This window comes from Colias eurytheme, chromosome 7 (assembly GCF_061535395.1).
Source record: "Colias eurytheme isolate Ceu_HAF_F1 chromosome 7, ilColEury1 Martin Lab GWU primary, whole genome shotgun sequence".
Lineage (NCBI taxonomy): Eukaryota > Metazoa > Arthropoda > Insecta > Lepidoptera > Pieridae > Colias > Colias eurytheme.
In genome coordinates, this window is record NC_142986.1 from 5,592,255 (window position 1) to 5,612,961 (window position 20,707).

The 20,707-nt window shown below is 35.4% G+C and overlaps 1 protein-coding gene across 2 annotated transcripts in view; it reads left to right on the forward strand.

Moving 5' to 3' along the window:
• Tis11 (Tis11 zinc finger protein) overlaps window positions 1-19,678 on the forward strand; it is a 38,687-nt gene extending 19,009 nt beyond the window's left edge. Inside the window, exons 2-3 of one of the 2 annotated variants that reach the window (XM_090104108.1) lie at window positions 10,260-10,301; window positions 16,829-19,678. In XM_090104108.1, coding sequence (XP_089960234.1) covers window positions 10,260-10,301; window positions 16,829-17,545 — 759 coding nt within the window. In that variant the 3' untranslated portion in view covers window positions 17,546-19,678. The remainder of the gene's footprint in view (window positions 1-10,259; window positions 10,302-16,828) is intronic. The other variant, XM_090104109.1, reaches the window with a different exon arrangement.
• Window positions 19,679-20,707: the final 1,029 nt, after the last annotated feature.

Consider the following 20,707-nt stretch of genomic DNA (forward strand, 5'->3'; position numbering starts at 1 on the left):
AAATTCATACCCCCATCTTATTGGTTTCCCTCTTATGAATTGCTTGCATGGATGGCCGCCATAGTAGAGCACCATGGCTTCGCCGATGCTGTGATGCTCTTCAAAGAGTGCATGCGCAAAAAAGTACTCTGTAGTAGTACATATTACTACTGGCCTTTTAAAAGAACGGCAATTAAAACTGCATAAATATCACAAATAAAATGTAATCTAATAGTAGGTAATATATATTTCTGATAAAACACGTTTCAAATTACGTGTATTTAAAATAAATCAAGTAATTTGTTGTAATTTATTGATAACACATTTAACTTGATTTATCAATGGAAAATGACTGAAATTCTAAAATAATTTAAAAATATACAGCTGTTATAAAACGACACAACACTTTAATTTTCCAATTCCTACAACCGTGAGGTTTCAAACGAATATAAACATTTTTTTCAAAAATGCCCTCATTGTTAATAACAATTTTATTTATGGTGCGTCCTTTTAAAAGAACGATAGTAACAACTGGGTTAAATAACAATTAAATATTCATTACGGTTGATTGACGTTAGTGATGGGAACAAACATTTAATTGTATATTAACTGATTCTTAATCCTATGACCACATAATCGAATTGAGTTGACTCAAAAATCTAGAAAGGGAAATGTCATTTAATAATTTATTTATTGACTCAGTAATAGATGGTAATAGGAAGTGCTTTATATAATAATTAGGGATGTAACGATACCGATATAGATACCGATATATCGGCCGATATATCGGCAAGCCGATATATCGGTATCGCCGATAATAAATCAACCGATACCGATATTTTTTTATTAAATTTTTTCTTTTATGTTTTTGCATTGTATTCATTCATATTGTTTTATTTCTGTTTCTGTAATAGTGTTAAGGAAGAGCGGAACCTCCTGACACCAGGATTTTATTTGCTTACTAGGAGTGTTCCAATCACAAATTTGTTTATGTAAAGGAAAGAAATAAATAATTTTGAATTTTTTTAATTTTTAACGTGATAACGTTTTTAAAATCGTTTTAGTCGGGTGACATGTTCATAAACTTGTGTCACACCAAAACCTCACGAGCGCGATCGCAGGTATAACGAGAGAGAGACGGACCGATCTCCCGTTTCATCTCGAGCGCTGCCACTGCATTATGTTATCACGTAAACATCTCGATCGTAAACCTACTTTACAAACAACCAATTTTTTTGATATCAAATAATTCAAAAATCCGCGCCCAATGAACGATGCGGGAGGCCGCCCGCGCGTGCGCACTTTGTTTTCTGAAAAAACTCTACCAATACTGCCGTCCTTTAACTAAAAAGCCGTTAACCCTCAAATGGTCAATTTTCAGTTTTAAATGTAGCGTGATAGAGTTCAGAATTCTCTATCTTTCTGTCTAAGAATGATTTCTCTAGCATTAATAGTTATAAATATATGAAAATATTGTAAGCCGTTAAGTGTCACAATTTTCAGCGATTCCATAACTTGAAAGCGTCTAACCAACACTACTTCGCTAAATTTCCTTAAAAGTACCTTAACCGCCAGATTTAATTATTATTTTTTAGCTTTTTACTTGACTAAAAGTACGTTATCAGATTATACTTGACTATAGGGACGCAAAAGGACTATAACTGCTTTATGATATGCTTTCATATAACGATTCCAATGGAAATCCTTACCTTATTTGCAGTTACTCGCCCTTAACGCTTTTTTAGTTAAGTAATTTTATTTAGGAAAAATTCTAATAACACTTTTTTGCTTAGCTACAAAGCAGCTAACCCTCATTTTTAAGCTAAAAGGCAGTTATCCGATTCTGGTGATGCATCAGTTTTGGGGATGAGAGTGATGATGAAATAATGTCGCTCCCAAGCAGAGTACCGATTGTTTTTGATTTTTTTTTACAAGACGTATTGTTTCTGATCAGGTTTACTAAGTTTTAAACAATCTAGCAGCTAAATTACGGAAAATATAACAAGTCAAAGTTACGAAAATTTGGTAGGTAATGGTTACGACAGTGCGAACTTTTAATCGTACTTCTCTGTTTAGACTCTGATTTGTCTCTGTAACCGAGAAAGAGAAGAAAGACAGTCTGTACTATTTAATTTTTAAAACTATTTATTAATTATGTAATTTACCCCTTGGGTGGAATTAGTAATCGACTGTCAAGCAATGTACTAGAGATGGTGATACAAAAATTGTTAGGAGTACACTACCTTTGACCCGCTGACGGGGAGTCCATTTTGCAACTATTGCTATTTTTTCTTATCTTTATATGTATTAGATTATTAAGATTTGTATTTTTTACATAGTAGCAAATAAAAAGTTTTCTACCTCCTGCTATTTTCCACATATTCTGATTTCTGGTATATTATATTTTCTGAATGTGGATGAAAGAGTCTTCTAATCATTTGATAAGCGGTTCTACATTATTTATTAAGAGCATCCCACATGTAAGAGCTTGAAGCCCTATTGAAACCAGGGTTTTATTTTTTCAAAAACCTTGTGCACAAGTCTTAATTTTTTTTTCAGGAAACGATTTATGTTTATATGTTTGTGGTTCTATATGTACTCACATATCCGTGACTCGTATGATGGCTTCGCAGAAGAATATTTATAAAATAACGTTAAAATTGCAATTCTAAATGAATATACGGTTCCAAAAAAGAAAAGCGAGAAGATTTATCTCAATCTTAACCCCTTAATGAGCCACTGTAATGAAATAAACGTGAACATGACGAGAAATAAAGGTTAATTTTATCGAAAACTTAAAAGAGTCATTTAGTAAAAGAGTTTAAAATACTTGTTACTCACAATAAGACGCTAAATTTAGATAGTGTTTAAATCCTTAATACTTAAACCTAAAAGCTTTTGATCCTTTTCCTTTCCATTGGTTGATGGTTGACCTAGAGGATGTAATTCCCGAGAGCAAAGCCTCAGACAGCAGCAAATTTTTAACATTAGTAAGATTAATATTTAGTACAACTATATAGAATCATAGTACAAAAGCATCCAAAAACCCTTAAACGCTGATTATAAAGTTTTTGAAATTTAAATTAAAACGAAAGTCATAGCTTAAAAGTAGTTATAGTAGCTTAACGACGTTTTAGGTAAGCATTTTATTACTAAATAAAAAAAAAATCACAAAATGAAAATAAAAATACTAAATTACTTAGCTAAAAAGTCGCTATGGTATGTGAACGGCCGTCTTGTCCAGTAAATAGTTAAAATTTTCAGATTATTATGCTGAACTAAACGAGAAAAAGTGAATTTAAAAATAAATTATAACAGTTTCTGGGTAAAAACTAATATTTATATATAATTAAATGTCGATCGATGTATCTCACAATAATTATTGTAAGTGTCATAATTTTTAAGAAATAACGATTTCCGTGTTTTTTGCCATTTACTCGAAACTCACTTCGTGGGCTTAACGGCTTTCTAGTTAAAGGACGGCAGAATAGTAAACTTTTATTAGGTACTGATTGTATGTGTATTACTTAAAGTTTAACTGACTTCGTAAAATAATAATACTAAAATAAATGGTTTTGTTGTTTTTTGATTTGGCATTTTTATTTAAAAGAATACGATTAACAGTTGTCTCTGTTAAATGTTGGTAACTTTTTATGCATAATTCACTATTTATTTTTCTACCAAGCCATCGATATCGGTATCGGTATCGGTATCGCCGATACATTACTACAAATATCGGTATCGGTATCGTATCGGCAAAATCATGTATCGTTACATCCCTAATAATAATGTATTTTGCTATATACACTTAGGTATAATTATGTAGTTAATAAACGCCAACGTTACAAAACCAAATAATAACAGGCAGTTATAAGACTTGTGTTCCGTGATCATAGGCCGAAACCAAGGCTCTCGAAGACAATGCGCCAGCACAGGGACACCGCGGAATCCACATCAGTGAACGTAAATTGTGATTATGTCAGCTGTTCCATAGAGTGCTTCGTAACGACTATCTGAGCATTGTTTTGCACGCACGTGGGATCTTATGTGGTACAGGGAGAAAGTGGCACAGCCGCCGGCAAGGCCGTCTTGTCGCTCTCCGACCTTCGAAGTTTAAGTTTCCGGGATGTACGCAACTAAATTATTCTTAAATGCAAACAGCATTGCGATTGCTTTAATGTCATTAGCGTAAGTGTTAGGTAAATGCATGTTAGCTAATGAGAGTTATTTTTTAAAACATTACGAAAAGATTACATTGAACGATAATTTCTGTACATTAACATTATTTTACATTACATGCTTCTAGCGACTATTTGAAATTTTGTGCGTATTGAAGGTTTAGTGCAGTGCATACTTGGACAGGCATCAGTGAATGCTTGTCTATTTTAATCCAGTGTAGCTGCTGCGTTTTGAATAACACATTATCTGCGAGTGCTTACCTATGATGCGACTCGCGTGACAATATATTGTGATTGCAACATCGTGCGCAAGAGTTGCAGTCGCGTGCATCACGCCCGCAAGCAACTGTAGCGTAGATCCGCAAATATAATGTCTCCATAACGTCGCATTATCACGACAAAGTAACAAGCACAAATTATATGCTCAAAACTAGGTTTTACATATTCACTAAAATAATAATTGTAGAATGCATGTTGCCTACATAACATTAAGATTAAGGGTCAGCTCACACCGAGACGCGACGCGGCGCGACGCTGCGCGCACATTTTTCATAGAGCGACTCAGAATATACTTTATTCACTACACGAAAAGATACACATTGCTACGCCGCGAGGCACCTCGAGGCGCAGCGCTGCGTGGTGCAACGTAATCTGAATTCTCACAATGTAATGTGTATCTTTTCGTGTAGTGAATAAAGTATATTCTGAGTCGCTCTATGAAAAAAGTGCGCGCAGCGTCGCGCCGCGTCGCGTCTCGGTGTGAGCTGACCCTTACATTAAATAAAACTAAAACTAGAAATGAAGTTAATTCTTTAACATAATTATCTTGAATTCATATATTTAAGTGCACAAATAAAACTGAACATTTTTGAGGTTGTTGGAAATATTTTAATTTTTAACTATATAGTTCTCAATTGTTTTAATCTTCATTTATGTAGATGAGTTAAAAAAAGAAACATCTGACATGTACAAAAAATATTAGATAACATTCCTTGGTTTCAACAGGTAAATTATAATGTACGATAGTCCGTAGCATGGCATATTTGATTGGTTTCATAGAATCGCCACGTGGTTTTCAATTCACAATGTCATATTGATCACTGCACAGCGGGACTGTTGTTGAAATATTATACGACATTGCTTTAGATATATGATATTCGAGTCTGGTCTATAAACATTAAACACATTATAATACTTTGATATTTTTATATTAATGAAACGACATCAATACTACGGCTATAATTTGAAAATCCGATTTTTGCTCACTCATTTAATTAGTGATTATCACATCCTACTTTGCAACAATTTCAATTGAACCGTGTTTTATATGAGACATTTTACCACACACAATGTACTTCTTTATTAGATTCAGACATAATATATTCTTGCCTAATATTTTAAATTAAATGTTTCTGTTGCTCTCGGCCTTGACGTCGGCGCTCGTTTATATAATTACATATATGTACAGATATTTACGATTTATCTATTGTAATAATTCACAGCAAAATGGACTATGTATTTATTATTTATGCCTTTTATTACAACCGTGCGTATTTAACTATATAAAATAATTATTGAAATATTCTTACTTACACCTATCACCTAAGCTTGAAAACAGTAAGACGGTGTGACCGTGTGAGTCATTGAAGTGAGGTTACAGAATAATATCATATTTATTTAAAACGGAAATAGTAATTGAAAATGCTGACAGAAACTTATGAAAGTCATTGTCATGAAAACTGAACAGTTTATACGTACATGCACTTTATGATAGTAAATTAACTACAAGATAATCCAATAATGTTGATCAACTAGACAACGTAAGTCGATGTTAACACGATCATTAAAGTTTGTGGCTATTTTATGGCAGTTTATCAACCGTTAATTGCATACATCCTAATGTCTGGTGTACCTAAAGTTTTAAGTATTTAAACGGTTGATGATACGGACGAACGTTGAATTTATTTTGGATCGATTAGATTTACAGCCCTTTAACATAGGTATTTTTAACCGACTTCAAAAAAAGGGGGAGGTTATCAATTCGGCCGGTATGTTTTTTTTTGTGTCTTTCAAACGCAAATTATGTATACATATATGTATTTCCTTAAAATTAGTATTTCTTTTCAATAATTCGAATATACAGTTAATTTTAAAGCAAAATTGTAATAACTTGGCTGATCCATCGAGATAGTATGTACTACTAGAGGGGTTATTCCAAACAAAAACATTGCGCGCGGCCGATGTGGTGGGGTACGTGTGGAACGAGCGAGGCGTGGCTTCAAGTTCAAAGATTAAGCAATGCGTGCAGATGCGACACATTGTGCAATCTGTTTACTCGGTACTATCTGGTGGTACTGATACTAGGGAATTAATAAAACGAGGATTTTATATTAAACTATGTATTTTAATTTCCTTTAAATAATATCAATTTAGTAAGCTTTTGTCGTTTTGTGCAGTAATCAATAGTTTTATCAGTTTTTGCTTCATGATGTAATCGAATTTTGGAGTATTGGTTTATAATAGCCCTAATTAAATGGATACGATGATTCAATGTTGATGGCGTTTACGTATAAGAAACTCACATTTTGAAAAATCTCACGTGAGATTCGAGGATGGGGGAGGGGTTGAATAAATTCTCACGACATCTCACCAGGGGGGGAGGGAGGTGCAGAAAATTTAAAAAAACACCTCACGAAATTTATGGACGCCCCCTTACTCGATCACAATTTTTGTAACGAATGTGAAAGACGAAACAATAAATACGCAAAGCGGCTTTTACTATAAACGGAACTACATTTAAAAATATACTTTATTTATTGAGTTATAAGGTTGCTTCCATTCTGTTTATTTACATTCTCAAAAACATCAATCGCCGCAGAGGTGGCTTGCGACAAAGGCGGCTTGTGTCAAAGGCCTCGGCGATATCATTTAAGAACATAATATTATGTACTTTAGGCAAACTTGTAATAAGATCTATTTTACTTTCTTATTATTCCATTTGACAAGGATATTGGGTAAGATACCTATTGGAATAATTTTATTATTATGTATGTACTTATTAAATCCGCGAATAAAAAAATTTTTAGTCGTGAATATAGAAATTGGGTTTTTTTAATCCGCGAATAGTGAAAACACGAATAAAGGAAGCGCGATTAAGGAACTTTTACTGTATTAGTTTCTGTGAATGTTGTGTTTATTTGTAATTGTTGTGCATAATAATTTATAAATCCTATTGGAACAACTGTTGATTAACCTTTTTTTAATAAATAAAAATAGGTAAATAAATAAATATTACTTAATATAACCTACCGTTTTACTTTGCGTAGTCGGGTAAAAGTATAAATATTTAGGTACTACACCACGATAATCTTTCCTAGTATATAATATATATACATAGTTAAAAAAATCCAGTTACATTTTTTTAACAGACTCATCGATAGTGTCACGTCTGTGCTATTAGTCTATGAAAAATGGCGCGAAACGCAGAACGCGTGGTGATTTTTCGCAAAATGATAACAATATTAGTAAAATGCATGACTTACTCATAATAAGGAAACTTACTGGTGAAAAGTCACTCCTCGGGCTTTGTTTGTATTATGGGAACTTGTAAAACAATATCTAAGCAAACACGAAGGCATTTTGAACAGAGCAATAACACGTGTTGACGCGGCAAGCGGGGGGCACAGTCCGACACAGACTAAAGAGACTTGTGATTCTTACCTCTAGCTCGTGTTAAAGAGAGTGTAGTAGCGATCGCCTCTCTAGTACGTAGTACATACTATCTCGATGGGCTGATCAGTAATTTTCCATGCGCGTCTGGAGGTATCTATTATTATTTGTTAGCAATGTAAACAGCAACGATACGCTCGCTGAATTAATGTCCCCAATTCAATTGAAGTGTTTCATTAGCACAAGTGGCTGCGATTGCTTCGTTGATCGTGCGCAAAACTGAACCCGACTTCCAACTGTCACTTACACATAACAAGAACTGCTTGAAAACTCGCAGATATTTTTTTTTCCTTTACAATTTTATATGTCGGCGCAACGACGATAAACGACTACCCTCAAACTACTAAATAATTAAAACTAGCTAAAGTTTACTTTGATCTTTTTAAATAAGTGGTTGATTCATTAATCAACCACTAATGAAATAATTAAATTAACGAAATAATTAATGTTTGTTAAAACTGATGAAAATTCATTGTAAAAATTCGAGTGGCAACACTCCAACTAATTCTTGTGAGTCATTGTTTGCTTTAAATACGAGCGACCGACGGCACAGAGGACATTCACTCGCCGGCCGTTGGAGCGTTCGGAGCTCTCTCTATAATTTCCACGTAGATTAAAAAGGCAGTAAAAAATACCCACAGGCGTTCTACTTCGAGTATGAGCGCCTGCTCTGATGATGGTGACGTCAGAATTGCTGACGTCACTCTTTTTAAAAATAGCCTTTTGGGCCCCTTCTTCCGTCATATACGATATTAAATCGCCGATTCCTACTCGTCACGGATACATTACCTTATCACCGTACCATTAAATGAAAAACCGTTAAAAATTCGTTTATTTCAATGTAGAACCATCGCGAAATTGTACATGTATTGAAATATTTAATTTATATACATAACTTTTATTTGTAAACTTATTTAGTTGGCAGTAATAACGAATATAATTAAAATAAACATCTTGTAAGTTACGAGCCGTAAACACTTGGTTTTACCGTGTGTTAGCGGACATTTAATAACCGGTATTGAGAAAATCTTTCGATTTATTTTCATTTATTTTATGATTATCTTTAAAATCGTTATAAACATTCGAAAACTACTCACGTATTCATTAAACAAGCATAATGAATAGGTACTACCTTTACCTGCCAATGTTGTTAAATTTGAAAGAGCCCTTGCATACTATTGAATATAGAAGATATGATATAATTTCTTGGAAGTAATTACATTGTGTGTCAAAGTGAGATTGAAGACATCGTCGTCTGATTTAATTAGGGTACAGCCGGTTGCGTTGGATCATTGTATGACTTGTTTGTTGGTACTCGGGTACCGGGGTCAATTCTGATGAAGTGACGTAACGTTCACAAGTAAATGTTCCCTGGACCTGAGTGCTGCCTGTCAACTGTCTCGCGAGTATCCACAAATCTTAATATAGGAAGATGTTACTCCTAAGTCCTAGACCATCTATAAATTCTTTAAAACTTTAACGTAAAACAAATAATTAGGTATAATTTCGTTAAACCAGTTTTGCGATATTTATTAATGTAATGATAAAACAAATCGTTCACTTAGCCAACGGAATGCGGGATCAGTAGGTAATTTCGTACAATTTGATTTAAATGACATTAAAGAAAATAACACGATACTCTTTACTCTTTAGTTAATATTTTCACAAATATACTAAAGATGTTTTATGATAACAGGTGTTAGATTGTGAACAAAATATTTAGTCAAATTGAAACCCTTTGTTGTTGTTATAATTAATAAAATTGAAGTGAATATTTTTTTAACTTTATTTATCAATAAAGTTCCTTTAAAATTATTTCATTATAAGTGTTACCTAGTGTCAAAGTAGGTCCCAGAGCAATTTCTTAAATAATTATCATGGCTTATTGAATTTCTATACGAATATATGTATACCGTAAGGCGTAAGACTATGACATATAATTTCAATCTTCAGCTGTTGCTTTTATCTGTAAATTAAATATGATCTAATTTGTTGAGTACAAAATAATTATCTTAGTTTTCCGGGCGCTAGCTGGCGTAGAGTACGGTTTTACTTTCTTATAGGAAGCTATCGCTTTCATCCGAGACCGGTTCGCTGCCTACTAGATGCTTATTAATTTTATTCAACCTACAGGATACGTTTAAATTAAAAGTTTAAATGCTTGGGATGATTTACTAATGGGGTCAGCACATTTTTGGAGGACTTCTATTGTCTTGCTTATTTAGTATTTATCGAGAAGTATATTATTATACCTACTTTTGACTTATATTTATTTATGATCAATTTACACATTGTATGCGTGTAATAACCTCCAATACATGATACATACTATAAAAATGCAATGCCTTTAATTAAAACATTTTTTTATTTCAGGTGAGACCCGATTACATGGTCGATGATGGAGTAACGAACTCTGTAAGTTGAACTGTTAACTCAATCATTTTCGTAAAAATGATGACCTAAACTTTTCGAGCATGCTTGTTAAATTTTTAATGTTTTGAAGAAATCCGTTATATCGTGTCGCTTCGCAGTCATCGCATCGTTTACGAATTTTAATAGTACCTAATTAGATATAAAATAATTTCACACTATACATATTACAAGATATTAAATCTAATCATATTTGCTAGGAGTCTAGTATAAAAATAGCCAAAAGCTATCTAGTAACCTTGTAACTAACATTGACCTTGCAATGTCGATGCACTTGCAACTAAACAGTGTCTATTTGCTGGCGGTCGAGGTTTTTATTGAAATTATTACTCGTCAAGTATTTAACCAACATAAATTTGTTTCAAGATACAATTGTGTACGTACTCGTCCTCAGCCATTTCGCTATCTCTCACTGTTGACATTCAACTCGGCTTGAAAACAATTAGACTATGTTCATTACGCTTTAAAAGGGTTTTGATAACTTTCTAAAATGGGCAGCGAAAATTTGCTTGTACTTGACCGTCAACACAATAGGAGCTAACAACATGTTGGGCATAGAAAATGTTTTTCCATTGTTCACTATTATTTTTGTATTAGTCATATTCTACAAATCGCGGGGAAAGTTTTGCCCGATGTGACGCAACAATAAAAATTGCGCGGACAAAGGAATTGCTGCAACGAGATATGATTGACGTAAGGTCCCTAATGATCGACACTAATGACTTGTTCTATTCAAACATTTTTAACATATTTCGACTCGTGTTTAACATTATCATAACTATAACCATAGTTGACTGTTAACATAGTTGTCGTGAGCGACGTTGTTTACTCGTCCTGTTCTGCAAATCGACATCGAGGCAGCTTTCTGTTGTTGCATCTATAAATAAGGAGGTGCTAAAAGCGGCCCGACCAGGGGACTACTTCCTCTGCTTTGAACGGCCGAGGGGTAAACATGCTCGACTTGTACGGAGCCCTTTGTTGACACTCGCTTTACGGCTCCACCTCGCTTCGAAGTTTATAGCGCTCGCAATAAACACGCCACACTGGCCCGCCATAACCCGCGTTCGTCCATCTTTAATCGAGCTCAAACGTCTTAGTCATCATGTAGTTGCAGCGCTCCGATGAAAGATGTAAATATTATTTCTCAACTGCGCTTTACAATATGTACCTACGTGTCATGTCCCAACGCTGTTGTTGTTTTATAACACGTTTCACGAAGTCGACTAGTTCAACAATGTGAGATTGTGGTTATAAGTTTAACTGCCGCATGTCAATATCGTGCCATTGTTTATGTCAACGAACTCATATGTGCATTAGATGTGGTCGTTAATAACGTAATGTAATAGTCGTTAACAGACAACGATTCAACGATTCTCGAAACATCGGCTTCTACTACGTGATTTCCTGTACGGCTAGCGTCTCTGTGAAAATTCTAAATTCAATATGTCGTATTGTTTCGAATAATAACCAGAAACAATCGTTCTGTGGGTATTCAAATAAAGGTGAACGAGTGATGGAATTTTTACCATAGGCGGCGCGTTCTTGCATCGCAATCAGAGTCGGCGGCCAATCTGCATGCGAGGTGGCCGGTGCGCGTCCGGTCTTACTCACCCACCAGTCGCGCGAAGTCACGCTTAACATATAGCCGATAGGCATGCGATATGTGTGTAGGATCACTAGCATCCTGAAATATCATTTCATTAGTCATCAACATACTTTAATAATTATCACAGCCCACATGCGTGGTTATCTCATAATTCCTACATCCCAAAAAAGCAAGTGTCTCGTTGAATATATTCGTATATATGTTTCAATTCTAATTCTATCTTCTCCCCAACTGCACTAATCAACAAGTGTTCGTTCCAATTACGTTACCATCGGATTCCTAGTCTTTGCGGGAGAGCATAAGCCGTACAAATTGACATTCTGTAGCTATTAATGGAATGTATGGCAATTATTACATTTATATGTGCTCGTAATGTTATCTTTTGTAATAATGAGACCGGTTGTGGTAAATGCGTCATTTATATAACGACACACAGTTAAAACAGACAGCAGTCAGTTGTAACGCTCTGTCACAGACTGATTCATAGCTCTTTGTTTATGATTTCAAAATACTCCATTTAATGCTTTCAAAGAAAGCCTTATTAATCTCGTTGTTTATGTATCTCCAATAAAGATATCAATATTTATTGAACTATACATAGTAATACGTAAACAATGTACGAATGCAAAATAGCGTCGTAAAGTTTAACAATAGAAAAACAATGTATGAGACATCCGCGCAAGTATTAACCGCGACTCGCGACACCAACCTCCCTTATATGCAAATCTAAACAAACAAAGAGAACGTTTTTATATAAGACAAAAGGGGCGAGGCGTAAGATTGAAAGGTTAATGACTATATTGCCATTATTGGAGGCTGTTTGTGAGACTTACGAGGGGACACAGGATCTCTGCGCTGGTTATTTTCGCGCAATCATTCAATAAACGTGATGGTAGCAATCGACAAGACCCTCGTCTTGGCTCTTGGAGAAATGGGCCAATTTGGATAGCCCGTCAAACTTATTTGATCATAACCAAATGAATAATCCTGTTTATCATAGGATAATATTACGAAAAAATATATTGATATTATTTTCATATGTTTTACTTTTCTAATAAATTAATTAAATAATGCCTTTACAAGAAAAAGAACAACGATGAACGATTCAACAATTGATTCTCCCTTGATTTAAGCTCTGTCCCGAGAAAGGACCCACCTATATGACGCATGTGTCGCAAATCCCACGCGAAGTCTAGTTTAATGTTAAACTTTGTTGATAATTAAAGTTTAAAGTGTTCAGATTAGCAGAAGTCTAGACATTAAATCCATCTCTGATAAAAACAAAAAAGTTATTGCGACGACCGAGCGTTTTATATCGTTAAAAGTTCATTTAAATATAGAACGCATTTGATTAAAACCAATTAACGTTCAATTAAGCTACGAGTGGTCCCTTGTTTGGTTGTCGCTATATCAATTGTCACGAGACTGTCTTCGAATCGAGTTCATGTTATTTGTATTATGTTGCAGGAAATAATAGACGTATCCATAATGAAAACGTCTCCAAGATAATAAATGATATTATCGTTATAGCAATATTATAGTTTAACAACATTTATAGATAATGTGATACGATAACTTTTGCGTTTGTTTTAAATCTATACAGATGTAAAATGTTTAGTCTAGTCTTTGTTATAAACTGGGTTAGTTTTAAATCTTTTCGCGGTCGTGATTTGAATTGTTAAAATTCGATCTTTGTACCGTTTAACATTTGCTGAAAACCGGTAACCTGAATTTGTCTCTTTGTTGCGGTGCCGTTGCCCTCTTAGGTTATCTGAAAACAGAATATATTTAGCAGGACCTCGCATGTACACTCGCAAGAATCGGCGAGGTGTAAATTTTACTCATTGCTAAAGTAAATACACATGCTGTCATGAGTGTTTTCAGTCGGGTCGATAACCACACAAAAATAACTCTATTTCGAGCTTAACTATAAAAAAAAATTAACAGAATATTATTCATGAATAATATCTTTTTAGTGATAGATATTCAATAAAAACATTTGGGTAACCTTCTTTAACGCATTTCTATACGAAGCGCGGTGCCATTTTTATAAGTTGGCCGGTAAATTTTATAATTATTATTTTAAAATCCTGTTTGTGTTATCCTCATTTGGTTTTTAAGCTGATTTGCCGGTTTTCGTAATGTTGACATTATCATATGTTTGAGATCATCGTGTATTCCACAGTTGTAGAGGATTTAGATCGCCTTACATTATTACATAACGTATGAATTAGGCGCATGCTAATAAATAGTATTTACTTATGTACAGGTTGCAATTGCACTTACGCTGTTTCCTTACGATCTAATCTTTGATGCGTTGTATAATTTGGACTTATCTGATTAAAAACGTTGATAAAAATTGTGTCTTTATGAATACACAAGTATTATCTGAAAAGTCAATGGCCTTTCTACAAATCGCTTGAATCACGATGAAGTAAGTCATTTTAGTTTTAGTGATCCCTAAATGGTATTCTAATCATTGGTCGACATACGTCGTGATAATTTAGTTTCCTGTTCGGGCACATTGGAGTGTGTGGTTTATGCAACGTGTTGCTAACAAAGAGAAGAACAAACAAGTGCTGTGGCCGCGTGTCCGCTCGGTTGACACAATCGCACGCTAATAGACACAGCACACACATGAGATGATACATCGCCCGTGCTCACTTTGGAATTTTCTTGCTATACTTGGAAATGCTTTAGACCGTGTTTGCTAAACGGAGGCATATATACTGGTGGCTTGTGTAAACTGGTGGCGTGACGTTTCTCTAATTGTTACATGCTAATGTAAATTGTGTATAATAGCGTCTGATTGCCCTCGGTGTAGTTGCGGCCGTTTGAAATCGACAGTGATTACAATTTTCCCTACAGCTCAGTCGGCGCAACGTCCGATGGAAAGCGCTTAGCCAATGTTTCGCTCTGATAACTCTAATTACACTTCGGTCACCGTTTTCCATCGACACTTGGTGACCGGAGTTGTAACTTGTAACCCTTGAGCTTTTCACTGCCAAGTTTTGAGATGGAACAACGCCGTTCATTCGTTGGTCACACTTTCGCCTTCTAGCGTTTAAAATCACTATTATAATGTATTTTGTAATTTTCACTTCGATTAGTAATAGAATTAATTATTTTATTTCAACACAAGTTAAAGATGTTACGATGTGAATGGCATTCTTCGCTCTATAGGTCGGAACCCATAGGTATATCCAACATATTATATAAGCTAGTACAGTAAAGGTTTTCTGGAATTTGCCGGCTCATCGCTTATTGAAAATTCTTAGCAATAGATCTTTCTCATTGGTGAAACTAGAAACACAGAAATTCACAATAGGCACTCGCATACCCTTATTGCTCTGGCGCAGTTGTTTGCCTTGCGCTTTATGCTTATAGTAGACATTTTACTCAAGTTACTTGCGTAAACAGATGACGAACCTACATATGCACGTCTTTGTCTATTGTGTTTTATCGTTAATACAATTGTTTAAAACAAGCGGCCTAAAGGTTATTTAAAATAAGTTTGGAATTATTGCCTATATAACAAATGCCAAAACAGCGGAGAATTTAAACAAGTTTATTCCTCGGTCGGTACAAATTATTTCCGATTTTGCGGCGTATATGATACACATAATAATGGGTCTGTTTTATTCCAAAACACAAGTGTTTTTGTGTTTATGAGCTCCGACCAAAGCATAGGCGAATAGAATATACAATGATGTGTCATTCACATCGATTGAGGCCGCATACAAGATGCGGAGATACATTAACTATTAATGTAACTACCATGGAGCTAGACGACCTTAGTTATAGTTAATCTCTCAGTTTGGATAACAATATTGTGAATAATGATATATAAACAATGCCCTTTTAGAATCTACCCTATGTTGATTGCATAGCTGTAGGTACATATATATAATTTGATGTAGAATATCTTTATTGCTGTATGTGTAAAATAATAATAATACTATACGATATTTATTTTAACCCATTGACCACCGAGCGGCCCGATCGGGCCGAGACACAATAGATTTTCTATTGTGTCTGTGATCCGAGGACTGACGGATTAATATATAAAACGCCTAATAAAAGTTTAGCCGCTTAACCCTTTGTAATAAATACCAGACATTGCCAGAAATAACTATCACAAGCAATCATGTAATCAATGAATGCTGTTCAAATGACGACCATTTCTCTAATATACTGTCGCGATAACAATTACTCCTCATTGCGGCAACGGAACGACGTTTACTGAACAATAGTATACAATCACAGCGACTATACTACTATACCCGTGCCTCTTATATTGTTATGGTGATGTCTCGTAGCTAAGTTCGACGATCCTAAGAAACAAAAGGCGACCAAACGAACATTTGCATTTTTAAACTCCGCTGGAATAAGAAACAGCTAACATTGAAAGCGTCCATTTTTAAACAAAATAAATAATTCACGGCAGGAGACCGGACGGATACAATCTGGTTGTAGCCATTAAAATTCGGTTCACCCCGGGGTTGTAATGTGCCAGTTAAGGTTTAGTTAATTGGGAATATTAACAATTTTAACTTAAAGCCATCGCCAAAATAGCAGGTAGATGAAGGCAGTGCCAAGGGATCTTTTTTTGTTCACTAGCAGGTATAGAACCCTTCGCAACCAGATTGAATAGGTTTTTTTGTTTAGCAAAAAAATTTTAAACCGTACTTTAGAAAAACTTGTGCCATATATTTTGTTGTTTAGTTATCTCTCTATAAATATTGCTTCAAATTTCATTTTATTTTTTGCCCATTTGAGTGATATTTAAAGGTTATTTTCAATTACTGTTTAAATAATTATATCAGTAGTTATTCGGTAACAACTAACACCCAATTTCTTATCCATGTGACGGTTTTAAATAAAGCTATTGTTTTCTTTTTTTCAGAACCAATCTCGACCAGTGCAGACGATGACTGGGGCGCTAAACAGTGCGCTCGGCCCCGTTGGTGCGACCACGGTCACCACCAGTGTCACATGGGACCAACACGCCGTGTTGACACGCGCAGCATCCGTTCCTGCACAGAGAGCTCTCGCAGGGATCCTGAACAGCCTAGGCCATCGACGGCTCGAACGTACGACCAGCGACCCGGCCCCACCACCGCCAGCCACCAGCAGATACAAGACCGAACTTTGCAGACCTTTTGAGGAAGCTGGCGTATGCAAATATGGAGACAAGTGTCAATTCGCTCATGGCGTCCGTGAGCTTCGCAATCTTCAACGCCACCCAAAATACAAGACAGAATTGTGCCGCACTTTTCACTCGGTCGGTTTCTGTCCATATGGACCACGTTGTCACTTTGTCCACAACGCAGAAGAGGCGAGACGCCGTGAGCCCTCATCCCCTGGTGGTTCATTAGCGTCCTTGTCATCCGGTGGTTCTCTAGCTTCTTACATGAGCGATGGTTCCCGTTCGCCGCGATCCCCACACTCCCCGTTGACCCCGCAATCTCCGTTGACTCCTCAATCGCCTCCAGCGATGTCACCGCCCGCGCATGCGTCAGCCTTTGCGTTCCGTCCCACGCAATCGCCAGACCCAGAAGAGGAAAGGCTACCTGTGTTCAACCGCCTGTCATCAGCGTTTGGCGATCTTGTGATCGCTTAGGTGCGAACTGCCTAGTCCTAAGTTAACGAATCGAGCGTAGCGTATAAGGATCGTCCGTCACCTTAGTGCCTACTCGACGTCTTCCAGCCAGCGCCCGAGCCGTCCCGCTCGTCGCGCCTCGCGCCCGCACACCCGCTCAACGAATGATCTCCAGTCTACTGATGTCCTTAGTACATTTCCCTGTAATATTTTAAAGATAAAAGTGTTACTGGCGTCTCGAAAGTTTGCGGTGTGAATATAGTGGTATTCATCTTTTTAAGTTATCGGCACGCACTTGTAAATGGCACCTTATAATATTAGATATTTATTGCGTAGCTCGCGGAAGTCTTCCCGATGCGATCCTCCGCCGAGCGGTGGTCTCTGTAAAGTTAGTTTATAGTTACATTATTATTATTTATTTCGTAAACTGCCTATCCGCGCTCGGTACCGTACCGCGAGAAGGCGCTCGTGATCTATTTTTAAGGATTAAGATAATAATTTATTATTTATTTCGAGTCTCTTAACTATAATTATTGTATTTGTAGCTAGCAGCTGCGATGCCGCACCGCATACGGACGAGGTACGCGTCGACGGGACGTGGCTCGTTTCAGTTCATGAGTCGATCGCTTCCACTTTTGGTACCTCAATTTAATTGTTTTGCCACAAAATTATCCGAGTGGAAATGACCGACTACCTAGACTTTACGGGTTTATTCTCAGAGATATTGCGCTATTGTTTACCTAGTTTATAGCACCATTCGCGAACCTGAACATGATTACAAGATTGCGACTAACGAATGCCGCTAGCCATATCAATCATCTGTAGCTCATTTAAGAGCTATCGCAGCGATCCTGCCGCGCGCCGCCTCCAGCGGCTCGTCTGCGAGGATTTTTCTTTTTTTCGTCGAGCGAGGGCGAGCAGCGAACGTAAACCAGTTTCTCAGTTTTGGTGGTTATTTTTTTCATCCATACTCGAGCCCCTCGCTCGATGCTATCGTGTCCGGACGCAAATAAAAATCGGAGAATACACCCGTCAATGTCTCTTTGCTCTGTACCGACGTACTTGTATTATAAAATGATCGAAGACAATAGTGTAAGAAGCCAGTTGATACAAATGGCGAGCGGTTGCAGGGTGCGTGGAGGCGGCCTCTCCCCTCGCGCTTCCAAGCCGTCGACCGCGCACCGCGCACACAATGAGTGCCTTTTACTTTATAACAGAAATAAATCGATTATAATATTTAATTTTTAGTTTATCGAAATAGATGGATTGTTTATTTATTGTCTCTTTTGAATATAATATTCAAATTGGCACAGTTATTATTTTGTACTTTTTGACAGAGCTAAGTGATTAGTTTCGACGTAGAATAGTTTTTTTCTTTGAATTTAAAGTGTGATATTTTATAATATTTATATAACAAAGTTTAAAGATTTAATTAAGGGACCAATTAAGTGATTAGGAGAAATTCTGATATGAACAGACGACATGTTATTCTTACATACAAAGGAATTGTATCCTCGCGCCACATATTGATACTATTTTTGTACTCTCATATATTAACGTATAATAAAATAGCATTTTTCCTATTCTTGGTTTTGTATTATTTATAACTGACGATGATAGAACTGAGGCGGTAGTGTTGTTGTTTTGTTAACCAGTATATTTGATTATACAATATTTTCAGTTTTTCTCCGTGTCATTCAAGTCGATGCATGCTGACCACTAAAAGATAATAATTTTGTACCTAATATTAAGTATTTAGTTTTAAGCGTTTTCATGAAGTTCGCGAATATTATTTATTATCAGTTCATTACGAATTATAAACCATTAAAGTTGATTTATTTAATTTCTTTTGTATTTAAACGGACATTTGAATATAAGTATGATTACTTTGTAACTTAATGTTAGTAATATTATCATGAGTCATTTAATATAACATGCATTAGTTTAAAACTCTAGTACCTATGTCACTTATAATTAAGTATTTAATTTTTTAATTTAATTTTCATTATAAGTTAATCTTCCAAAAAATGACTATTATCTCTTACGGACAAAACAAATTAAGGCTAAAGCTTGTTTATGACATTTTCTTGTAAGTTTCCCTTATTTTCCATCTGCATTTTTATTGAATTATAGTCAAAATATGTTAAATTTTTTTATTTTTGTTTTCTTGTCCTCCCAGTTCCATATCCTGCAATCCTATAACATTCTTAAGTGTAAGAAATATAAGTCGAAATATGTAGTGGTTGTGAAAGAGCTTGTAACAAACAATCGAACCCGGAACCAAAGTCACACAATAGTTTGCAACGTTTTTTGCTACATTCATTACGTAAGTTGGGCATGAGACGAAGCGTTGGCGAACCAGCTTGATGCTTTGTGAATTGCTTCCATACAGATATATTATATTATCTAAAGCTATATTATATGAAGATGAAAGTAATGTTTCGGTTAAATTTAATGAAAACTACTTATTTTAGTTGCTAATGAAACAATATACAGATTCTAAATTACAAAGGCAGAATCTTAATTGAAGTAGTTTGTAGTTTTTGCTTACACACAATGCATATAGACTTTTATATTTAGACAAATGATAGTGAGACGTCAAATTCATCATATTAAATGTAAATAATATATTCTTTGTGATATTCTTAGATATCCCATAAAGAATATGAAATACTCTGGGTGTGATTGGCAAAATGAAATATTTAGATGATAATTGTGGGAAGAATTTATAGGGCATTCACCATCCATGTACATACAATATGTTCAAAGAAGCAGCTAAAACACTAAACCGAGTTTCATAAAAAAGTTGAAAAAAAAGAAATGAAAGTTGAGGAAATACCATATAACAATGTAAAAAATTACTTTCCTGGATATTATATAGGTACACCTTAATTATGGATATAATTGGATATTAGAGATTACTTTATACCCACGCGTAAGAAGTCGCAGGTACCTATTGGCCAAATGTTACATACACATATATTTAGATGTTTCGAGTGGAACTGTGACCAAGTTACGAATCTATCGAAAAATAGAGTAATTACTAAAAAGTAAAGTTGGTAAAAACCACACCAATATAAAACGCATTTACTTTTTATCGTTAAGTGAGTAACCAGTGAGCAGAACAATGAGGTTTTAAATATGTACGGCCTTGGGGCTGAATTATAAAAAGTTATATACCAG